The sequence below is a fragment of the Neovison vison genome, chromosome 13 (assembly GCF_020171115.1).
Source record: "Neovison vison isolate M4711 chromosome 13, ASM_NN_V1, whole genome shotgun sequence".
NCBI lineage: Eukaryota > Metazoa > Chordata > Mammalia > Carnivora > Mustelidae > Neogale > Neogale vison.
In genome coordinates this window covers 94,248,956-94,275,178 of record NC_058103.1, presented here as the reverse complement: position 1 = coordinate 94,275,178, position 26,223 = coordinate 94,248,956, and the positions used below count along the sequence as shown (strand labels likewise).

Sequence of the window (26,223 nt, the reverse complement as noted above, 5' to 3'; positions counted from 1 at the left end):
TTACCAATCTATTGTTGCTACAGTAGCTTCACTACTGTTATCATCCATCATGAAGCCAACAAGGCATGGCTCAGTGATCCCTAGTTTTAGACAAACTCTTCACTGTATCACCCATTAAGAAGCAGCAACCTGGTATTTAACCAATATGTGATTAAAAAAGAGGTAACTCGAGAAAGAACAAGAAAGAAACCCTAAGCCCAGCAGAAGAAGAGAAATCATAAAGATCAGAGCAGAAATCAATGAAATAGAAACCAAAAAAACAATAGAACAAATCAACCAAACTAGGAGCTGGTTCTTTGAAAGAATTAATAAAATTGATAAACCCTTGGCCAGACTTATCAAAAAGAAAAGAGAAAGGACCCAAATAAATAAAGTCATGAATGAAAGAGGAGAGATCACAACTAACACCAAAGAAATACAAACTATTATAAGAACATACTATGAGCAACTCTACGCCAACAAATTTGACAATCTGGAAGAAATGGATGCATTCCTAGAAACATATAAACTACCAAAATTGAACCAGGAAGAAATAGAAAGCCTGAACAGACCCATAACCAGTAAGGAGATTGAAACAGTCATTAAAAATCTCCAAACAAACAAAAGCCCAGGGCCAGATGGCTTCCCGGGGGAATTCTACCAAACATTTAAAGAAGAACTAATTCCTATTCTCCTGAAACTGTTCCAAAAAATAGAAATGGAAGGAAAACTCCCAAACTCATTTTATGAGGCCAACATCACCTTGATCCCAAAACCAGACAAGGATCCCATCAAAAAAGAGAGCTATAGACCAATATCCTTGATGAACACAGATGCAAAAATTCTCACCAAAATACTAGCCAATAGGTTTCAACAGTACATTAAAAGGATTATTCACCACGACCAAGTGGGATTTATCCCAGGGCTGCAAGGTTGGTTCAACATCCGCAAATCAGTCAATGTGATACAACACATCAATAAAAGAAAGAACAAGAACCATATGATACTCTCAATAGATGCTGAAAAAGCATTTGACAAAGTACAGCATCCCTTCCTGATCAAAACCCTTCAAAGTGTAGGGATAGAGGGCACATACCTCAATATCATCAAAGCCATCTATGAAAAACTCACTGCAAATATCATTCTCAATGGAGAAAAACTGAAAGCTTTTCCACTAAGGTCAGGAACACGGCAGGGATGTCCATTATCACCACTGCTATTCAACATAGTACTAGAAGTCCTAGCCTCAGCAATCAGACAACAAAAGGAAATTAAAGGCATCCAAATCGGCAAAGAAGAAGTCAAATTATCACTCTTCACAGATGATATGATACTCTATGTGGAAAACCCAAAAGACTCCACTCCAAAACTGCTAGAACTTATACAGGAATTCAGTAAAGTGTCAGGATATAAGATCAATGCACAGAAATCAGTTGCATTTCTCTACACCAACAACAAGACAGAAGAAAGAGAAATTAAGGAGTCAATCCCATTTACAATTGCACCCCAAACCATAAGATACCTAGGAATAAACCTAACCAAAGAGGCTAAGAATCTATACTCAGAAAACTATAAAGTACTCATGAAAGAAATTGAGGAAGACACAAAGAAATGGAAAAATGTTCCATGCTCCTGGATTGGAAGAATAAATATTGTGAAAATGTCTATGCTACCTAAAGCAATCTACACATTTAATGCAATTCCTATCAAAGTACCATCCATCTTTTTCAAAGAAATGGAACAAATAATTCTAAAATTTATATGGAACCAGAAAAGACCTCGAATAGCCAAAGGGATATTGAAAAAGAAAGCCAAAGTTGGTGGCATCACAATTCCGGACTTCAAGCTTTATTACAAAGCTGTCGTCATCAAGACAGCATGGTACTGGCACAAAAACAGACACATAGACCAATGGAACAGAATAGAGAGCCCAGAAATAGACCCTCAACTCTATGGTCAACTAATCTTCGACAAAGCAGGAAAGAATGTCCAATGGAAAAAAGACAGCCTCTTCAATAAATGGTGTTGGGAAAATTGGACAGCCACGTGCAGAAAAATGAAATTGGACCATTTCCTTACACCACACACAAAAATAGATTCAAAATGGATTAAGGACCTCAATGTGAGAAAGGAATCCATCAAAATCCTTGAGGAGAACACAGGCAGCAACCTCTTCGACCTCAGCCGCAGCAACATCTTCCTAGGAACATCGCCAAAGGCAAGGGAAGCAAGGGCAAAAATGAACTTTTGGGATTTCATCAAAATCAAAAGCTTTTGCACAGCAAAGAAAACAGTTAACAAAACCAAAAGACAACTGACAGAATGGGAGAAGATATTTGCAAACGACATATCAGATAAAGGACTAGTGTCCAAAATCTATAAAGAACTTAACAAACTCAACACCCAAAGAACAAATAATCCAATCAAGAAATGGGCAGAGGACATGAACAGACGTTTCTGCAAAGAAGACATCCAGATGGCCAACAGACACATGAAAAAGTGCTCCATATCACTCGGCATCAGGGAAATACAAATCAAAACCACAATGAGATATCACCTCACACCAGTCAGAATGGCTAAAATCAACAAGTCAGGAAATGACAGATGCTGGCGAGGATGCGGAGAAAGGGGAACCCTCCTACACTGTTGGTGGGAATGCAAGCTGGTGCAACCACTCTGGAAAACAGCATGGAGGTTCCTCAAAATGTTGAAAATAGAACTGCCCTATGACCCAGCAATTGCACTACTGGGAATTTACCCTAAAGATACAAACGTAGTGATCCAAAGGGGCACGTGCACCCGAATGTTTATAGGAGCAATGTCCACAATAGCCAAACTATGGAAAGAACCTAGATGTCCATCAACAGATGAATGGATCAAGAAGATGTGGTATATATACACAATGGAATACTATGCAGCCATCAAAAGAAACGAAATCTTGCCATTTGCGACAACATGGATGGAACTAGAGCTTATCATGCTTAGCGAAATAAGTCAAGCGGAGAAAGACAACTATCATATGATCTCCCTGATATGAGGGAGTGGTTATGCAACATGGGGGCCTAAGTGGGTAGGAGAAGAATCCATGAAACAAGATGGGATAGGGAGGGAGACAAACCATAAGTGACTCTTAATCTCACGAAACAAACTGTGGGTTGCTGGGGGGAGGGGGGTTGGGAGAAGGGAGGTAGGGTTATGGACATTGGGGAGGGTATGTGCTTTTGGGTAAATTGGAAGGGGAGATGAACCATGAGAGACTATGGACTCTGAAAAACAATCTGAGGGGTTTGAAGTGGCGGGGGGGTGGGAGGTTGGGGTACCAGGTGGTGGGTATTATAGAGGGCATGGCTTGCATGGAGCACTGAGTGTGGTGAAAAAATAATGAATACTGTTTTTCTGAAAATAAATAAATTGGAAAAAAAAAAAAAGAGGTAACTCAGTCTTCTAAATGCTGGTCTTCCAATATGAAGAACCCCAAATAAAAGAAAAGCAGATAAACATTTTAGGTTTATTATAACCCATACTGTCTCCCAAAAGAAGCATTCCCCCCACTACAACAAAACCTAAAATTTGAGAACAGAAAACGGAAACTCCACAAAAACTTCACTGAGATCTGATAGGAGACACTACTGTTTACTCTACCCCTTTGGTTATAAAACCTGTATATATTATTTTAATTTATTCATTTTCAGCATAACAGTATCATTATTTTTTCACCACACCCAGTGCTCCATGCAATCCTTGCCCTCTATAATACCCACCACCTGGTACCCTGACCTCCCACCCCCCTACCACTTCAAACTCCTCAGTTTGTTTTTCAAAGTCCATAGTCTCTCATGATTCACCTCCCCTTTCAATTTACCCCAACTCCCTTCTCTCTAACTCCCCATGTCCTCCATGCTTTTTGTTATGCTCCACAAATAAGTGAAACCATATGATAATTGACTCTCTCTGCTTGACTGATTTCACTCAGCATAATCTCTTCCAGTCCCGTCCATGTTGCTACAAAAGTTGGGTATTCATCCTTTCTGATGGAGGCATAATACTCCATAGTGTATATGGACCACATCTTCCTTATCCATCCATCCTTTGAAGGGCATCTTGGTTCTTTCCACAGTTTGGTGACTGTGGCCATTGCTGCTAAAATATTGGGGTACAGATGGCCCTTCTTTTCACAACATCTGTTTCTTTGGGGTAAATACCCAGGAGTGCAATTGCAGGGTCATAGGGAAGTTCTATTTTTAATTTCTTGAGGAATCTCCACACTGTTCTCCAAAAACCTGTATATTTTAACCACGGAGGGCACAGCACCATCTGAAGGTCATAGATCAAAGCACATATCTTGGAGCACAGACCCCCAACTCTTTACAGTATCATCTTCAAGCTGGTGCCTCAGTTGTAATTTTGACAGGCTATTCCAATGTTCTATCAGATCCACAGCTCCTAATCATGCAATATAGAAAGGAAAAACAGGTTCCTTAGTTATGCATGCTTTCATGTACTTTCTTAGCTACAAAGTGAGTAGTCTTGGTCTAAGGAAATATTATGCAAGACTTCATACTGGAACTCAGACACTGTGAACACTTGGATAGTGGTGCGCCAATCGCCCAAATAAAAAAAGATAATAAATACTCAAAATATATAAATGAATCCCAAAGGATAAATCTCTGTCCCCTCCAGTTTAGAAAGTGTTCAGTGTCAGCAACTACTCTCAACTGATTGATTTCAGTCCTTAAAACATGGTACCATTTCAAGGCTCTCCCTGTACTGCTGATAGGTCAAACAGTCTACAGTGGCAGTAACTAGCAAAAACTCATTCATGGATCCAGTGTTCATGCATTAGATTAGCTGAGGAAAATGCAACTATTTATCCTTTAAATTATCTCATTCAACATGTTACACCTAATGATTCCTTAAATTGATTTGTCAGTGTTCCAGTAAGTTGTGTAATCCTACTGGTTGAAACCTGATTGACATGTTCCACTCCAATAAAACGAAAAAGGAATACTTAAACAATTCCACTAGGGAATTCTCCAAAAAAGTAACAAGAAAAATATTCTAAATTTCTTTTAGAAATATAGATTTTAAAAGGTGAAACAGCTTATCTGATGGATATAAAATAAAGGGTCTGTCATACCAAAGACACAACTATCAAACTTCTTACTCAGTTACACACTTTTCTAATAATTCACGAATACATGTAACTGCAAGATACAAGTGAAGCAGATGTCTGAGAGTGCCAATACAACTCCCCAGGTTCTCTTTTGTTGCATGAGGATGTTACCTGGCCCAGATATAACAGATTAAGTCTCCAATGTGCATGAAGGATATCACTTACAAAAAGGGAGGTATTTGGTCATGACATATGCCTTTTTATATTCCAGTAAGCATAAAGTAAACATTAATATTTTGTTATGGGTTCTGTCTCATAAAACATAAACTCCAGAGTCATTTACCATGAGCAAACTAAAATGACAAGGTATATCTTGCGACCATTCCATTTTCTATCTTCTAATAGAGACCACTAGGAAGAGAATCAGTTACCATGTTTTCATGGAGAGCTGACCAAGTCATTTCTTCCTATTACCCCCATTCATTCCCTTCCTCTTTGCTATACCTCTTCCTGTCTCTGTCTCTCTCCCCGTTTGAACCTTCTTCCTTGACCATGAAACAGAGTGGTTATTGACCAGGTAGTAAGGCTTTCCTTCCAATAACCAGAGTATTTAAAAAAGACAATAACTTTATAAGAAAGGAAAATAATAAACCAGTTTGCATAGCCCTTCAACACAGATACAAAAATCTAAAAAGTAAGAACAAAATAGAAACACTGATATATGTAAGAGAAAACACCAAGGTAAGTTAGTTGTATCCCGGAATGCAAGGTTGTTTTAATATTTGGGGATCAATCAAAGGAATTCACCATATCAAGTATATGAAGGGGGAAAATATCACACTACCTTTTTATAGATATATAAAAGGCATTCTATTAAATGCCATTCTCAAAATAAATCTCATAGCAAAAATCCCAGCAATGTAGGCATAAAAGGTGTATGAGGTTGAATAGTGTCCCCCAAAAATTCATGTCTGCTCAGAATGTAAGAATGTGATCTAATTTGGAAACAGAGTTTTTATAGATGTCATCAAGGTGAGGATCAAGATAACATCACACTGAACTAGGATTCATTTAAAATCCAACAGCTGTTCTTATAAGAGAAAGAAAAGGGCACAAAGAGACACAAGGCAGGAAGCTATATGAAGCCAGACACAGAGATTGGAATTATGTTTCATCAGCCAAAAAATGCCAGAAGATGGGAAAAGCAAAGAGAAAAAAAAATCTTCCCCAGAGTCTTCAGAGGGAACATGGACCTGACAACACCTTGATATTGGATTTTAGCCTCCAGAACCTTGAGAAAATAAATTCCTGGATTCTTAAGCCACAAAATTTGTTATTTGTTACAGCAGCCCTAGAGAAATAGTATAGAAGGGAATGTATTCTGATAAGCAGTATTTATGCAAAAACTACAGGACACACAGGAAATAATATGATATATTTAGAGCTTTCCCATGAAATCAGAAATATGTCCACATACCTCTTACAACTACTTCTATTTTGTGTTTTACAAAGCATCTCACATGTAAAATGAAAGAAAAATATTTATCAAAATGTACAAAATTGAATATTATAAATAAAACATTTCTTCATAGACATAAGTTAATTATTTTCCCACAGCCCCTGTAGCATTCCCTGCATAAATAGTATTAAGTACACTATCACCTGTTCCTTTCAATAAATGGTAAAATAAATGAGTGCAGGAAGTCACAGAGAGTACAACAAAATATAAAAAGTTTCCAAAGTGTTTTAAAAGCAAAAATATATAAGCAATAAAAGCTGAGCTGTTATCAAAGCAAAACCAAAATCACAAAATTTTCAAGAAAACAGGCAGTAAGTCTTTAACTGAAACCTTTGACATATTAATGCTCATCATCATTAGCCCTCAGGGAGATTCAAATTAAAACCACATTGAGATATCACCTTACACCAGTTAGAATGGTCAAAATTAACAAACCAGGAAACAACATGTGTTGGAGAGGATATGGAGAAAGGGGAACCCTCTTCCACTGTTGGTGGGAATGCAAGTTGGTGCAGCCTCTTTGGAGAACAGTGTGGAGATTCCTCAAGAAATTAAAAATAGAGCTTCCCTATGACCCTGCAATTGCACTACTGGGTATTTACCCCAAAGACACAGATGTCGTGAAAAGAAGGGCCATCTGTACCCCAATGTTTATAGCAGAACCACAGTCGCCAAACTATGGAAAGAACCAAGATGCCCTTCAACGGATGAATGGATAAGGAAGATGTGGCCCATATACACTATGGAGTATTATGCCTCCATCAGAAAGGATGAATACCCAACTTTTGTAGCAACATGGACGGGACTGGAAGAGATTATTCTGAGTGAAATAAGTCAAGCAGAGAGAGTCAATTATCATATGGTTTCACTTATTTGTGGAGCATAACAAAAAGCATGGAGGACAAGGGGCCTTAGAGAGGAGTAGGGAATTTGAGTAAATTGGAAGGGGAGGTGAACCATAAGAGACTATGGACTCTGAAAAACAATCTAAGGGGTTTGAAGTGGTGGGGGGGTGGGAGGTTGGGGTACCAGGTGGTGGGTATTATAGAGGGCACGGCTTGCATGGAGCACTGGGTGTGGTGAAAAAATAATGAATAATGTTTTTCTGAAAATAAATAAATTGAAAAAAAATCTTTAGAAAAAAAAAGAAGAAGAAAATAAATACAGCACTCACATTCTTTTGTTTTGAAAGCATAGTATGATTTGCAAATTTAGGAAGGTAACCAACTTACATAAGGCAGTGTTTGTCAACCAAACTCAGCACTATATTTTGAGGAATCTAAGTCTTTTTGTGGGTCTTATATGTTGTGGATTTTTGGCAGTATGTCTGACCTATACCAAATAGATGCCAGTAGCAGCAAAGCTCAATCCCCACACTGAGATAACTAAAAATATTTCTAGACATTAACAAATGTCCCCTAAATGACCCAATCAACCTAGGTTGAGATTCACTATTTTAAGGGTAATTATGGATTTTTACTCAGTTCATTTTTACAGAACTCATGTTACGTGCTAATTTCAATATTTAGTCTGTACTAAGAATGAGCAATAAGTCAGAAATATCTTAGGGGCGTCTGGGTGGCTCAGTGGGTTAAAGCCTCTGCCTTTGGCTCAGGTCATGGTCCCAGGGTCCTGGGATCCAGCCCTGCAATGGGCTCCCCGCTCAGTGGGGAGCCTTCTTCCTCTGCTCTCTCTGTCTGCCTCTCTGCTTACTTGTGATCTCTGAATGTCAAATAAATAAATAAAATCTTTAGAATATATATATATGTATACATATATATATCTTATTATAAGAAACATATTATAGTAGGCATCTAAATCAGCAAGGAAAGAGTCAAACTTTTACTATTTGCAGATGACATGATACTCAATAGAGAAAACCAAAAAGACTCCACAAAAAAAAAAAAAAATTGCTACAACTAATATACCAATTCAGTAGAATCAGAGGATACAAAGTCAACATGTAGGAATGTGCTACATTTTTATTAACCAATAATGAAGCAGCAAAAAGAGAAATCAAAGAATCAATCTCATTTATTGCAAAAAGAAAAGTCATAAGATTCCTAGGAATAAATCTTGACTAAGAGGTAAAAGATATGTTCTCTGAAAATTTATAAAATACTGTTGAAAGAAATTGAAGATGACACAAATAAGTGGAAAATGTTTCATATTCATGGATTAGAAGAACAAATATTGTCAATATGTCTACACTACCCAAAGCAATCTATACATTTAATCTGATCCTATCATATTAACACCAGCATTTTTCACACAGCTAGAACAAACAACCCTAAAATTTGAATGGAACAATAAAAGACCCCAAATAGCCAAGGCAATCTTGAAGAAGAAAAGCAAAGCCCGAGGCATCACAATTTCAGAATTTAAGTTATACTATAAAGCTGTTGTCATCAAGAGAGTATGGTACTAGCACAAAAACAGACACATAGATCAATGGGACTGAATATAAAACCAAGAAATGAATGGCCAGCTTATCTTCAACAAATTGGAATATCCAATGGAAGAAAAGACAGTCCCTTCAACAAATGGTGTTGGGAAAACTGAACAGCACCACTCAAAAGAGTGAAACTTGACCAATTTCTTACACCACAGACAAAAATAAACTCAAAATGGATGAAAGACCTAAATGTGAGATAGAAAACTATAAAAATCTTAAAAGAAAAGACAGACAGCAACCTCTCTGACCTAGGTTGAAGCAACTTCTTGATAAACACATCCCCAAAGGCAAGAGAAACAAAAACAAAAACAAAAACAATTAGGACTTCATCAAGATAAAATGCACAGTGAAGGAAATGATTAAAAAACTATAATGAATAATGTTTTTCTGAAAATAAATAAATTGAAAAAAAAATAAAAGGCAGCCTTTCAAAGGGGAGAAGATATTTGCAAAAATCTGATAAAGTGTTAGTATCTAAAGAACTTATCAAACTCAACACCTACAAAACAAATAACCCAGGTAAGAAATGGGTAAAAGACATGAATAGACATTTTTCCAAAGAAGATATACAAATGGCTAACAGACACAGGAAAAATGATCAACAACCCTCATCATCAGGGAAACACAAATCAAAACTACAATGAAATATCACTTCATACCTGTCAAAATAGCAAAAATTAACAACACAGGAAACAACAGATGTTGGTGAGGATGTGAAGAAAGGTGAACCCTACTACACTGTTGGGGAGAGTGCAAATCAGTACATGTACTCTGGAAACAGTAGTGGAGCTTCCTCAAAAATTAAAAATAACTACCCTATGGTCCAGCAATTGCACTAATAGGTATTTACCCAAAGGATATAAAAATACTGATTCAAAGGGATACATGCACCAAAATGTTTTTAGCAACATCATCAACAATAGCCAAATTATGAGTTTTGAGGCAATGTGGGGGGTTTGGGGAGTAGGGAAGGAAAAAATGAAACAAGATGGGATTGGGAGGGAAACAAACCATAAGAGACTCTTAATCTCACAAAATAAACTGAGGGTTGCTTGGGGGAAGGGGTTTGGAGAGGGTAGTTAGGTTATGGACTTTGGGGAGAGTATGTGTTATGGTGAGTGCTGTGAAGTGTATAAACCTCATGATTCACAGACCTGTAACCCTGGGGTTAATAATACATTATATGTTAATAAACAACAAAAAATTAAGAAAATAAAAAAATAAAAATAAATCCTCCAGGTGTGAGGAAGAATTGGAATTCACACTTTCTATATCATGTTACCTACAACATCCACTTTTCAACAAAAATTTATGAAATATACAAAAAATACCAGTAAATAATATCTATACTCAGGGACATAAATAGACAATAGAAACTGTCTCTGGGGAAACACAGATTTTGGATTTAGCTGACAAAAAGTTCAAATAAGCTATGATTAACATGTTCAAAGAACTAAAGAAATCCAAATTTAAAATATGGGGAAAATCACAGGGGAAGACAAACCATGAGAGACTGTGGACTCTGAGAAATATACTGAGGGTTTTGGAGGGGAGAAGGGTGGGGGGTTGTGTGAGCCTGGTGGTGGGTATTAATGAGGGCACATACTGAACGGAGCACTGGGTGTGGTGCATAAATAATGAATTTTGGAATACTAAAAAGAAATAAAATAAAATAAAATGGGGGATGAACATTTTTTCATGTGTCTGATAGCCATTGTATGTCTTCATTGGAGAAGTGTTTGTTCATATCTTCTGCCCATTTTATTTAAAGATTTATTTTAATTTATTTTCAGCATAACAGTATTCACTATTTTTGCACCACACCCAGTGCTCCATGCAGTCCGTGCTCTCTATAATACCCACCACATGGTACCCCAACCTCCCACACCCCCCCACTTCAAACCCCTCAGATTGTTTTTCAGAGTCCATAGTCTCTCATTATTCACCTCCCCTTCCAATTTCTCCCAACTCCCTTCTCCTCTCTAACTCCCCATGTCCTCCATGCTATTTGTTATGCTCCACAAATAAGTGAAACAATATGATAATTGACTCTCTCTGCTTGACTTATTTCACTCAGCATAATCTCTTCCATTTTTTGATATGATTGTCTGTTTTGTGGGTGTTGAGTTTGAGGAGTTCTTTATAGATCCTGGATATCAACCTTTTGTCTGTACTATCATTTGCAAATATCTTCTCCCATTCCGTGGGTTGCCTCTTTGATTTCTGTTTAAAGATTTTATTCATTTATTTGACAGAGAGAGAGAGAGATCACAAGTAGGCAGAGAGGCAGGCGGGGGGGGTGGCTCCCTGCTGAGTGGAAAGCCCGATGTGGGGCTTGATCTCAGGACCCTGAGATCATGACCTGATCCGAAGGCAGAGACTTAACCCACTGAGCCACCCAAGTGCCCCGCCTCTTTGTTTTCTTGACTGTTTCCTTTATTGTGCAGAAGCTTTTGATTTTGATGAAGTCCCAAAAGTTTATTTTCGCTCTTGTTTCCTTTGCCTTTGGAGACATATCTTGAAAGAAGTTGCTGTGGCTGATATCGAAGAGATTACTGCCTATGTTCTCCTCTAGGATTCTGATGGATTCCTGTCTCACATTGAGGTCTTTTATCCATTTTGAGTTTATCTTTGTGTACGGTGTAAGAGAATGGTCGAGTTTCATTCTTCTACATATAGCTGCCCAGTTTTTTCAGCACCATTTATTGAAGAGACTGTCTTTTTTCCACTGTATACTTTTTCCTGTTTTGTCAAAGATTATTTGCCCATAGAGTTGAGGGTCCATATCTGGGCTCTCCACTCTGTTCCACTGGTCTATGTGTCTGTTTTTATGCCAGTACCATGCTGTCTTGGTGATCACAGCTTTGTAGTAAAGCTTGAAATCAAGTAATGTGATGCCCCCAGTTTTATTTTATTTTTCAACATTTCCTTAGCGATTCGGGGTCTCTTATGATTCCATACAAATTTTTGGATTATTTGCTCCAGCTCTTTGAAGAGTACTGGTGGAATTTTGATCGGAATGGCATTAAAAGTATAGATTGCTCTAGGCAGTATAGACATTTTAACAATGTTTATTCTTCTGATCCAAAAGCATGGAATGGTGTTCCATCTTTTTGTGTCTTCTTCAATTTCTTTCATGAATGTTCTGTAGTTCCTTGAGTACAGATCCTTTACCTCTATGGTTAGGTTGATTCCCAGGTATCTTATGGTTCTTGGTGCTATAGTAAATGGAATTGATTCTCTAATTTCCCTTTCTGTATTTTCATTATTAGTGTATAAGAAAGCCACTGATTTCTGTACATTGACTTTGTATCCTGCCAAGTTACTGAATTGCTGTATAAGTTCTAGTAGTCTGGGGGTGGAATCTTTTGGGTTTTCCATATAAAGAATCATGTCATCTGCAAAGAGAGAGAGAGTGACTTCTTCATTGCCAATTTGGATACCTTTTATTTCTCTTTGTTGTCTGATTGCTGCTGCTAGGACTTCTAATACTAAGTTGAACAAGAGTGGTGAGAGTGGGCATCCTTGTCATGTTCCTGATCTCAACGGGAAGGCTACAAGCTTTTTCCCATTGAGGATGCTATTAGCTGTGGGTCTTTCATAGATAGATTAGATGAAGTTCAGGACTGTTCCCTCTATCCCTATACTTTGAAGTGTTTTAATCAGGAATGCACTAGCCCTCAGGGAGATTCAAATTAATACCACATTGAGATATCACCTTACAGCAATTAGAATGGCCAAAATTAGCAAGACAGGAACCAACATGTGTTGGAGGGGATGTGGAGAAAGGGGAACCCTCTTACACTGTTGGTGGGAATGCAAGTTGGTGAAGCCTCTTTGGAGAACAGTATGGAGATTTCTCAAGAAATTAAAAATAGAGCTTCCCTATGACCCTGCAATTGCACTACTGGGTATTACCCCAAAGATACAGATGTAGTGAAAATAAGGGCCATCTGTACCTAAATGTTTATAGCAGCAATGGCCACGGTCGCCAAACTGTGGAAAGAACCAAGATGCCCTTCAATGGATGAATGGATAAAGAAGATGTGGTCCATATACAGGATGGAGTATTATGCCTCCATCAGAAAGGATGAATACCCAAATTTTGTAGCAACATGGATGGGACTGGAAGAGATTCTGCTGAGTGAAATAAGTCAAGCAGAGAGAGTCAATTATCATATGGTTTCACTTATTTGTGGAGCATAACAAATAGCATAGAGGACGTGGGAGATGGAGAGAAGGGAGTTGAGGGAAATTGGAAGGGGAGGTGAACCATGAGAGACTATGGACTCTGAAAAACAATCTGAGGGGTTTGAAGTGGTGGTGGGGGTGGGAGGTTGGGGTACCATGTAGTGGGTATTATAGAGGGCACGGATTGCATGGAGCACTGGGTGTGGTGCAAAAATAATGAATACTGTTATGCTGAAAATAAATAAAAAATAAATTAAAAAAATAAAATGGGGGGAAAAGCAAAAAAACTAGAAGAAAAAATAAAAAAATAAAAGATTGAAATTATGAAAGCAATAACACAATATATATTGATATAAAGATATTTTTAAATGACTGTATTTGAATTTGAGAGTTTTAGTACATAACTACTCTTCAATTCATTACAAGGACTCAAAACAGCTATGAGAGGGCAGAATACTAAACCTCCATAAAGTTGTTAAAAATACCAACTTAGATTTTCAAATTTAAATTTGTACTACTTTTGGAACTCCCCTAGTTTGTTCAAATATTAATTCTTTATTTTTCAAAATTCTGAGGGAGAAAAGCTGTTAAGAGTATAGGGGATAGTTTCCTTAAACTTGATGGTGGTGCCAAACTGATACTATCAGTGGTTCATATAACTCACAATATCACAATGGACATCTAAGGTAAACCTAATATTCTCTAATTTGAAAAAAAAATTATCAGAGCACAAAGACACAGATCATCACATTGAACTGCTCAGTTTCTCTGGATCTCTTCTGCAAGTTGAGATAATTTACCTTTGGGAAAACCAGTGTACAGAAAAACATGGCTTCCATTAGAAGAAATTATGGACTCTACCCAGTCCTACCATACAGTCCAACTAATTGACTACCTTCCAAATGGTAGGAACTATTTATAACTTTCTGTCTTAAGAAAAGGTGGTGATTGAAAAGGGTGTGAATTGTCTGTGTGTTCAATCTCTTGAAGCTCCTGCTGAGTGAGACCTGCACCTAAGCAGGTACAAATGAAACCTGCTCTCCAACTCCCCCAAAACTGGTTACATTTTGTTCCCAAACCTTCTTCTCTCTTTATCTCAAGGTTCTTTCTGCTCATGCTCTTTACTTGAATGATTTTCACTTATACAGTTATATATATATTCTGGTCTCATTTTCATAATTTCAATTGTATTTTGAGATGAATTTCTCTTTGAAGAGCCCATATCTTTACTAAATTGATATGTGAAAGGGCTTCAAATTTCCATCCCCTTTTTTCTCTGGTATTATATTCATGGAAATAAAACTTTGTTTTGTGTATATCATTCAAACAGAGCACAGTCTAGCAGAGCAAGCTACCTGCATTTTTGGAAAGCAAAATTAATCAAGTCTTTAAAAATCATTATTATTTTTAAAAACTTATTGAATACTTACTATATGACACAGCATGTTTCACTGTTTTCCATGTATTAACTCATTTAATCGTCACAACAACACTATAAGGTAAGTACTTTTTTTTTGGTCTTTTAAAAATAAAATTTAATTCACAAATAATGTATTTTTAGCCCCAAGAGTACAGGTCTGTGAATCACCAGGTTTACAAACTTCACAGCACTCACTATAGCACACAGCTTACCCAATGTCCATAACCCCACCACCCTCTCCCTACTCACCCTGCAACCCTCAGTTTGTTTTGTGAGATTAACAGTCTTATGGTTTGTCTCCCTCCTGATTCCATCTTGTTTCATTTATTCTTTTCCTTAAGGTAAGTACTATTATCATTCCTAATTTTACAGTTGAGGAAATTCAGGGACAGAGAAGTGAAGCAACTCACCCAAGGACATGTAGTTCATAAATCAAGGAGATAGATATTGCAATCCAGGTGGTCTTTCCCCAGAATGTTTGCTATTCGTTATACATAATAATGCTATTTATAAAATTGCTCTTACATAATTTTTCCTATTTCTTTGACTAATTTCAAATTTTCTTTGGAAATTAGAAAATCTGTAAATATCATTTATAATAAATAATGAAAAAAAGAGTTCATATTTAGGAAAAAATAAAATCACCTAAAATCCCACAACTTAGAGATTCTGTGGTATAAAGTCTAAATATTTCCATATATTCACTTACATTATATGTAATGTTTTGCATTTTATAATCTTTTTTAACTAAATGACAAAATAGGCATATTTTCAGTTTCATTCATCCAAAGTTCTAATTTGTTCCATGTGCACTGAAATCTATAAACATAGTTTTAAATGTATATAAAGATTCTGTTCCTCATACATGTAGCAAATAGCTTTTCATAGGTTATTATGATCAACCTCCTGTCCTTCTAAATTACTGAATTTTTCCAAATATATGGTGGTGCTTTTCTGTTCAGCAATATTTCTATAGCATGCAATAATACTTCAGTATAATTTCAGGAAAGTTCCAGATATCTGTAGTGACAATACACATTTTGCTGGAGGCAAAAAATGAAGAGGAAAGTTTGTACCTTTGCTAGTTTTATTGTATTAGATTTAGATCTACGTGGGAATGTGGGCTGTTGAGGTCACTCTGTAAGGACATTTTCATGGCAAGGAGGTCTCTGGCTTCCAGACTGATTTCCACTCTCCCATCAGTGTGAAGGTGTCAATGAGGCCAATTCACAAAGTCATTTGGTGAATATTTCTTCTCCACCATATGTCCCCTAGGAGCTTCTAAGCACCTGATTTTCTTCCCATGTCTTCTTGAACTTTCCCCTATGAACATTAGTGAAGACTCTCATTTAATAGTACCTACCTTGTGCCAGAAATTAAGCTAACTACTGGGGTATACAAGGTTGGCTAAAGGTTCCTTTTTTTTTTTTAATTTATTTATTTTTTTTTCCAATTTATTTATTTTCAGAAAAACAGTATTCATTATTTTTTCACCACACCCAGTGCTCCATGCAAGCCGTGCCCTCTATAATACCCACCACCTGGTACCCCAACCTCCCACCCCCCCGCCACTTCAAACCCCTCAGACTGTTTTTCAGAGTCCATAGTCTCTCATGGTTCACCTCCCCTTCCAATTTCCCTCAACTCCCTTCTCTCCATCTCCCACGTCCTCTATGCTATTGGTTATGCTCCACAAATAAGTGAAACCATATGATAATTGACTCTCTCTGCTTGACTTATTTCACTCAGCAGAATCTCTTCCAGTCCCGTCCATGTTGCTACAAAAGTTGGGTATTCATCCTTTCTGATGGAGGCATAATACTCCATAGTGTATATGGACCACATCTTCCTTATCCATTCATCCGTTGAAGGGCATCTTGGTTCTTTCCATAGTTTGGCGACTGTGGCCATTGCTGCTATAAACATTGGGGTACAGATGGCCCTTCTTTTCACGACATCTACACCAGTTAGAATGGCCAAAATTAACAAAACAGGAAACAGCATGTGTTGGAGAGGATGTGGAGAAAGGGGAACCCTCTTACACTGTTGGTGGGAATGCAAGTTGGTGCAGCCTCTTTGGAGAACAGTGTGGAGATTCCTCAAGAAATTAAAAATAGAGCTTCCCTATGACCCTGCAATTGCACTCCTGGGTATTTACCCTAAAGGCTCCTTTTTCAAAGAAATCATAAATGATAAGGAAGACTAATATGCATAAGAAATTATAATATGCTTTATTAAAAAGGAGATAGAAGATTTAACAATAGTTTATAGACATTATTTTGCATGGGGTCATCAATAAATACTTCAGGGTAACTAGCATTTAATCTAAGTTTGAAAGATAAAGGGAGGGTGCCTGGGTGGCTCAGTGGGTTAAGCCGCTGCCTTCGGCTCAGGTCATGATCTCAGGGTCCTGGGATCGAGTCCTGCATCGGGTCTCTGCTCAGCGGGGAGCCTGCTTCCTCCTCTCTCTCTCTCTGCCTGCCTCTCTGCCTACTTGTGATCTCTGTCGAATAAATAAATAAAACCTTTAAAAAAAAGAAAGAAAGATAAAAGGAAAGGAAAATTAACATTTCTGTCAGATAGTTATACCCATATATTCTCAAACCTTCATAACATCTGGTGAAGTTAGTCATCTCTCATTTTATGGACAAATAAATATCATCAGCATAACTGACTACCTTACTCTAGTTTATATAACTCACAAGTGGCAGGACTAAAATGGCAACCAGGTTATTAGGTCTAAGAGCCAAAGACAGTTCCACTTTGTAATGACAAGGAATAACATACATGAAAGTATATGAAAGAGCTGAAATGTGAAAAAAAAATAGTAAAGTGTTCAGTTCATAAAGGTTTTTATATGATACACAATTGAAGTTTATTTTTTAAGTTTTATTATTTTTATTTATTTGAGAGAGACAGAGAGGGTAGGGAAGTGCAGATGGGGTAGGAAAAATGAGAGAGAATCCTGAGCAGTCTCTGTGCTGAGTGCTGATCCAGACACAAGCCTTGATCCCATAAACCTGAGATCATGACCTGAGCAAAAACTGAGTTGGACACTTAATCTACTGAGCCATCCGGGCACCCCCACAATTGAATTTTAAATATCCTGAATGATAGAACCAAAGGCTTAGAATAGAGAGCAATAGGACCATATTTGAGATTTAGATAGATAGATCTAAAAGCAGAGTGTAGAAAAGAGACTAAACTTAGCTAAAATTGGAGAGAGAAATCATTTGGAAATGAAAAATATATAAATCTGAGATAAAACTGACAGTGGAAATGAAGACCAGGACACAAAACAGAAATATTCAGGAGGTACAATTTCCCATCTGTCATATAAGGTAAGAGGGGAGAAAAGTTGCCTCAGAGATTCTTGGATTAAGCACCTGAGAGATAATGGTCATGATATGTCCTAATGCATTAAAAAGAGGATAAAATCATGAACTTAGATTTGCACAATTTAACTTTGAAGTGTTTGAGGGATGTCTATTTATGTACTACAGTACATTCTTGGATATATTATGCTAGAGTCCAGGAATAGAACTATAGATATAGAAATCTTTTAAGTGAGGAATAGTTAAAAGAATGAAGCATGATTGAAATGAAAAAATATATATATTTTAGGTCTCCTGGGTTACATAGGAACACTCAAAAATAAGCAGGAAAAAAAATCCATGCATCAGTGAAAGACGTTAGGATATAAGAGAGAAAGCAAGAGAGCTCTGTTACACAAATACTAAGAATGTAAAAATGTATTCAGCTTCAGTAAGTTAACAATGCCTGACTTACAGTCTCTTAAAGTTTTTTAAATTTTATTCCATTATAAGATAACAGAATGTAAATTTTTTAAAGATTTTATTTATTTATTTGACAGACAGAGATTGCAAGTAGACAGAGAGGCAGACAGAGAGAGGAAGGGAAGCAGGTTCCCTCTGAGCAGAGAGCCCAACATGGGGCTTGATCCCAGGACCCTGGGATCATGACCTGCCTGAGCCGAAGACAGAGGCTTTAATCCACGGAGCCACCCAGGCGCCCCTAGATCTTTTTTAATAAATATATTTTTTCAGTGCTCCAAAATTCAATGTTTTTGCACCATACCCAGTGCTTCATGCAATACGTGTCCTCCATAATACCCAATATTTTATTTATTTGACAGAGAGAGTGAGAGTGGAGACAAGCAGGAGTAGTGGGAGATGGAGAAGCAAGCTCCACACTGAGCAGGGAGCCCAATGCTGGGCTCGGGATCCCAGAGCTCTGTCATCATAACCTGAGCCAAAGGCAGACCTGAACCACCCAGGTGTCCTCAGAAGGCAGACATTTACTGACATCCATCAAAGACCTTTTAGACTGGATTATTTCTCTATCTGTTCATAATATCATCTTTAACATATAGACTTTCAAAGGTCATGATTACTGCATCTTTGGGCATCACATTAATATCAAATGCAGGAATGGAAGAGCTAGAAGAGACCTCTCTACAATAATCTTTGTATTTTAATCTGAGGGGAAAAAAAAGTTCTACAGAAGTCATTGTTTTGTATCTCATCCAAAATCAGCTACATGCCCCTCCGACACCAATCCATGGCCAAGAGTCATAGATTATTCATATTTCATCCCATGGCTAAAATAAGAACCTAGCTTCTTATAAAATTCAGAAATTTTCATCAAATACCTAAAGAGAGAGGTTTTCTCTCTTTTAGAGACTATAAGAAAATATAAGGAACAAGAAATCAGTTGGCAAGGTAAAGAATGGCTTATTGTTAGTGTTTTCCTGTTCTTGGTGTAGGACTTGCCTGTTCCAAATAATAAACACACCAGCATTCTGTAAAATGCCATCCAGTTACCAGTCATTATATTCCTTGAGCCAAAATACATTCATGTATATTAGAGCTCTCTAAACAAGGAAGCCTGTACCTTTTTTTTTTTTAAGATTTTATTTATTTATTTGACAGAGATCACAAGTAGGCAGAGAGGAAGGCAGAGAGAGAGAAGGGGGAAGCAGGCTCCCTCTTGAGCAGAGAGCCTGATGTGGGGCTCGATCCCAGGACCCTGAGATCATGACCCAAGCCGAAGGCAGAGGCTTTAACCCACTGAGCCACCCAGGCGCCCCAGCCTGTACCTTTCTGGTTAAGATTAGATATGAAAAATGAAGGTTTTCTTCATAGTATACCCAGAAATCATCATTTGTTGAAAATTTTGGTAACAAAATAGTAATAATTAATAATCCATTTCTATCATATATATGCATACTCTACCCCAACCATATATTTCACAGAATTCTTTTTCCTGTTCTTGCCCCTCTCTCTCTTATTGCTTTCCTTTCAATTCCTTTCCATAATTATTATATTGATTATGCTCACCACAGTGTAGCTACCATACCTGACCATACAATGCTATTACAGTGTCATTGACTATACTCTCTGTGCTGTAACTTTCATTCCAGTGATTTATTTACTCCATTATTGCAAGTCTTATATCCCACTCCACTTTACACTATTTTGTCCATCCCTTAACCACTCTCTCCTTGGAAACTACCAGTTTATTCTCTGTATTTGTATGTCCATTTCCTCCTTTTCATGATTTTTATTAAAACACATGGTTAATATAGAAAACTACAAAACATAGGTCATCAACATTTTTAGTATTAAAAATACCTAAAATGTCATTATCCAAAATGCTCTAAAATGTTGATTCATAATTTACATATTTTTCTAATGTATAATTATAAAGAGCACATCAAATGCATATTCCTTTGTAAGTAATTAATCTTAATAATTTAGTGGACATCAAGCAGAGAGAGTCAATTATCATATGGTTTCACTCATTTGTGGAGCATAACCAATAGCATGGAGGACAAGGGGCGTTAGAGAGTAGTAGGGAATTTGGGTAAATTGGAAGGGGAGGTGAACCATGAGAGACTATGGACTCTGAAAAACAATCTGAGGGGTTTGAAGTGGCGGGGGGGTGGGAGGTTGGGGTACCAGGTGGTGGGTATTATAGAGGGCACAAGCTTGCATGGAGCACTGGGTGTGGTGAAAAAATAATGAATACTGTTTTTCTGAAAATAAATAAATTGGGGAAAGAAAAAAAAATAATAATTTAGTGGACATCTCAGCAAGTCTAAATTTGCTTCTTTATGATGGCCTACCTCATCTTACCATATCCCCCTTTCTGAATATCTTCTCATTTCTAACCTTATCTTTGAAATGTACCTTTAATTTTTCCTTTTACGTTAAATAATGAATGGACCCAAATACAAGTTATATATACGTATGTTCAACCTTTCTCTTTTTCTTAAGATTTGCTTATTTATTTGAGAGAGAGAGCGCACACAAATGGGAGGGGCAAAGAGAGAGGGAAAAAGAATCTCAAGCAGACTCCTGCTGAGCACAGAGGCCAGCAAGGGGCCCCACACAGGGCTCTGACTCCACACAGGGCTCTATCTCATGATCTGCACATCACAACCTGAGGCAAAACCAAAAGTTTTAGCGTTTCACCAGTTTAAAGCACATTTTAATTATCCAAGGCATTGGTTGCAGTCACAATATTGGAAACTATCAGAGGGCTAAGCCTATTCATTTTAAGCTATGATTCCTCTTAGAGTCAACACTCTTACACTCATTGTCTGGTCACTTCATTATTGCATGAGTGATTAATGCCTGAAAATTTGCAGGTACAAAGTAAAGAATAATCAAAGAGTACATTCTGCTACAGTATTTGTGCACAAATATGATTAAGGGTTTGAACATTCAAATTATGGCTAACTATGACACAGAAGTCATTTTCTTGAATATATATGGAGAAGACAGAAGAAGCCCAAATTTTATACAATGAGCATGGTAAAGAAGGTCTCTACCAGGAAGATGTTATTCTTTGCTCCTAAACCTCCACTTTACCTGCCTTATTCTCACATGCTTTCATTCCCTGTCACCCGGGACTAACTTTTGATTTTTTATTTTCTATATTTTTCTTCCTTTCCCCTTTCTCCTCTGTATGTGTTCTAACTTCTAAATTAGACACTTGCAACATATTTTACACAAAATCACTGATGGTCAAACAACATATCAATGTTCAGTTCCCATATTTCTCAATTCTTCCTTATTTTCTACCTTTAGAATACTTCAGCATCTTCTCTACTGATTGAACCAATGGATACAACAAATGATTCTGTGGTGTCTGAATTTGTATTGATTGGACTTTCAAATTCATGGGAGATGCATCTTTTTCTCTTTTGGTTCTTCTCTGTGTTCTACATGGGAATTATCCTGGGAAACCTCTTCATTGTGTTCACGGTAATTATTGAATCTCATTTACACACCCCCATGTACTTCCTGTTAGCCAACCTCTCTCTCCTTGATCTAGGTCTGTCCTCTACCACAGTGCCCAAAACAATCACTAATCTTTTCACTGACTGTAAAATCATTTCCTTTTCAAAATGCATGATACAGATATTTTTTATTCATGTCATGGGTGGAGGTGAGATGGTGCTGCTCATAGCCATGGCATATGACCGGTACACTGCAATCTGTAAGCCTCTCCACTATCTGACCATCATGAGCCCCAAAATGTGTGTTTCCTTTGTAGTGGCTGCCTGGATAGTGGGGATAATCCATGCTGTGTCTCAGTTTGTTTTTGTCATAAACTTGCCCTTCTGTGGCCCTAATGAAGTAGATAGTTTTTACTGTGATTTTCCTCGGGTCATGAAACTCGCTTGTGTAGACACTTACAAGCTGAAGTTTGTAATCATCGCTAACAGTGGGTTTATATCCATGGCTACCTTCTTCTCTTTAATTATATCCTATATCTTCATTTTGGTCACTGTTTGGAAACGTTCTTCAGGGGACTTGTCCAAAGCATTTGTCACACTGTCAGCTCACATCACTGTAGTGATTTTGTTTTTTACACCATGCATGTTTCTGTACGTGTGGCCTTTCCCCACAACATCACTGGATAAGTGCTTGTTCATTGTTGACTTTGCTATCACCCCCCTCTTGAATCCTGCCATCTATACATTAAGAAACAAAGACATGAGAGTGGCCATGAGAAGACTGGGCAAACGGATTGTGGGTCCTAGTGGGATCTCACAATGAATGGAGCAGATCCACATACAACATGCTTCAGGTTCACCAAAACCCCTGCAAGTCATGTGATTGCCATCATTACAATGGGAAGAACTACTATTGTCATGATAGTTCAACAAAACTCCCCCGTAGATTGATTATTGAGTCAGAGATGACGTTATTTTGCTAATGACAGAGAATAAATTGACATCACCTACTTACATTGAAAAGAAAGGTGAGAACAGAAAACTGAGCTAATTCATAGGAGTAAACTTACATTCAAATACCACTTTCTGTGACTTGCTAATTGTATTTACTCTCAATTATGAAGACATACCTCAAACAAATGATAAATATATCTCATGGTTAACTTATGGATTTAATAGATAAAATGTGACTTTGAGTCAATCAAAATCAATAAATTCTACTTTTTAATTTTTATTTTAGTTTGAGTTTAACTTAGAATAAGAAACAAAATCAACTATTTGTTATCAGGTTAAGCAAACTGTTTTAGTTGTTTAGATTTGATTGGCTATAAATAAAGAAGGATAATTCTTTGCACTATAAATACTTCAATAAATACAAACCAGATTTCTGAGATTTTGTCTCACTTTCTACTATTCTAAAGATGAAGATTTTCAAATATTCAATTATCCTAGTTTATTCTTAAAAAAATTATAAAAGTAATTGCTCTTTCAGGACACCTAAGTGGTTCTGTCTGTTAAACATCTGCCTTTGGCTCAAGTTATGATCTCAGGGTCCTGAGACTGAGCCCCATGTAGGACTCCCTGCTCAGCAGAGAGCCTGCCTTTCCTTCTCTCTTGCAACTGACCCCAGATTGTGCTCTCTCTCAAATAAATAAAATGAATTTATTTTAATAAATTAATAAATTCTTTCAAGAATATAAAATCTTGAAAAATTTAATTAATTAAAATATAAAACTAATAGCTGTTTCACATAAGAATAATCACCCTAGGATGTATGTTAGAGATTCTGGTTTCTTTGAATATGGTTTGCTGACCTGACAAAATGTTCCCCCAAAAGTTTATGTATCTTAGATAAGTGAAAAGCCAAAAGTGGTAAGGCATATTCAATTTGATTGAGTACTTCTACATTTTGAATAAGTGCTTTATATAAGTACACATGTTTTCATTTATTTGTTTATACTTCTCTGTAAATAAAATCTGTTCAATTAAGGAAAATAACGCCTATGTTTTTTGTCCAGTGTTTCTCCAGGAACCTTTTCAATAGCATATCTGCTACTCCATGTAAATTAATTATTAATACTTCTTTTAAAGCTTTGGTATTCATCTGGATGGGAAGTTCTTTACTTGATCATTGCTAACCACTCCCTCTTATAAATAATCCACTGAGCTTCTGAGATAGTACAGTCTCCCACTTTTCTGCCTACTCTTGGGAAATTCCTTCCCAGTAACAGTTTGCTAGGGTTCTCTCATCTGCTCCACCACCCAACTCAGTGTTCCTCAGAATTGCATCTTTGGTCTTTTCTCACTCCATATTCTTTCCCTAGGGAACACCCATTCCCTTGGCTTTAATTACCATCTCTGCTAAGACCTTTTATTCTTAAGCCAGGTTATTATTTCTTGAGTTCCTACTTCATAAATCTAACTGCTTACTGACTTGATGCTTCAAGGGCATCTCCCACTCAGCAGACCTAAAACTAAACTAATTGTCTCATCATTAATCATATTAATTCCAACCTCTAAACACCTCCTAAATATGTCCTTTGTTTTCTTCCAAATGTCAACATTCTTGTCTAATTCTTCACATGTCATTTTTCAAACTGAGTATGAGTCACTATGTGTCTTCTCTCTTCAAAGCTGATTTGCCTTTATTCCCATTATCTACATACAGAATGAGAGATTTTTTTAAGTATGAATTTAAGTACATGATTGTTCTCCTTAAAACCCCTCACATACTTGTCAGTGCTCTTAAATTAAAATATAAACTATTTTTTAAGATTTATCAGGCGATCCAAGACCTGGCCCTCATCCTCTTCTCCTGAATAGAGGACAATTCCAGAGGAAATTTTATTTTCTTTTGCTTGCCTAAAACTTCATTTTCTCTGGGCACCAAGTGGCTCAGTCCCTTAAGCTTCAGAGTCTTGGTTTCAGCTCAAGTCATGATCTCATGCTCATGAAATTGAACCCAGAGTTGAGTACTACATCAGGCACAGTGCTCAGGACAGAGTCTGCTTGAGGCTCTACCCCTCTGTCTCTCTATCTAAAATAAAATAAGTAAAAATCTCTCTTTTTTTGCAATTAAAAAATGCTTATTGGAGCACAAAAGAAATGCTTAAATCACAAGAGTAATACGGAATTTTAAATAAAGTATAATCAAAGGAAATGAAATATGCATCATTCACAGGCATGAAGAGGAAGAAACATGGAAATCAGTCTTGGAACACACTCAGTGGTCTTCTGCCCCTATCTGTTTTGAAACATTCTTTAAAAATAAAAAAATCAATTCATGGATGAATGGATAAGGAAAATGTGGTCCATATACACTATGGAGTATTATGCCTCCATCAGAAAGGATGAATACCCAACTTTTGTAGCAACATGGACGGGACTGGAAGAGATTATGCTGAGTGAAATAAGTCAAGCAAAGAAAGTTAATTATCAGATGGTTTCACTTATTTGTGGAGCATAACAAATACCATGGAGGACAAGGGATGTTAGAGAGGAGAAGGGAGTTGGGATAAATTGGAAGGGGAGGTGAATCATGAGAGACTATGGACTCTGAAAAACTATCTGAGGGGTTTGAAGTGGCAGGGGGTGGGAGGTTATGGTACCAGGTGGTGGGTATTATAGAGGACACGGATTGCATGGAGCACTGGGTGGGGTGCAAAAATAATGAATAGTGTTATGCTGAAAATAAATGAAAAATAAATTAAAAATAAATAAATAAATATATAAAATATTTTTTAAAAAGAACTTCATTTACCCTCATCTTGAGGCTTTGTCCTGGCTAATCATTCTGCCTCAAACATCTACCCTTCATGTTTTGCTTATTAATTTCTATTCATTCTTCAACTCTCAGTTTCAATATTTTTTTTTAATTTTTTTTTTATTTATTTTCAACATAACAACTTGGTGCACCAACTTCCCACCAACAGTGGAAGAGGGTTCCATTTTCTCCACATCCCCTCCAACACATGTTGCTGCCTATCTTGCTAATTTTGGCCATTCTAACTGGTGTAAGCTGACATCTCAATGTGGTTTTAATTTGAATGTCCCTGATGGCTAGTGATGATGAACATTTTTTCATGTGTCTGATAGCCATTTGTATGTCTTCATTGGAGAAGTGTCTGTTCATATCTTCAGCACATTTTTTGATATGATTGTCTGTTTTGTGTGTGTGAGTTTGAAGAGTTCATTATAGATCCTGGATATCAACCTTTTGTCTGTACTGTCATTTGCAAATATCTTCTCCCATTCCGTGGGTTGCATCTTTGTTTTTTTG

At 37.0% G+C, this 26,223-nt stretch overlaps 1 protein-coding gene across 1 annotated transcript; it reads left to right on the top strand.

The window, feature by feature from the left end:
- The first annotated feature begins 21,825 nt into the window (after positions 1 to 21,825).
- Positions 21,826 to 22,767, top strand: LOC122894600 (olfactory receptor 4F6-like). The gene has a single exon (XM_044232376.1). The coding sequence runs from the start codon at positions 21,826 to 21,828 to the stop codon at positions 22,765 to 22,767; it is 942 nt and encodes a 313-aa protein (XP_044088311.1).
- Positions 22,768 to 26,223: the final 3,456 nt, after the last annotated feature.

Bases quoted from the DNA above. Each gene is read 5' to 3' on its own strand.
- LOC122894600 (XM_044232376.1), top strand. From the start codon at position 21,826: ATGGATACAACAAATGATTCTGTGGTGTCTGAATTTGTATTGATTGGA.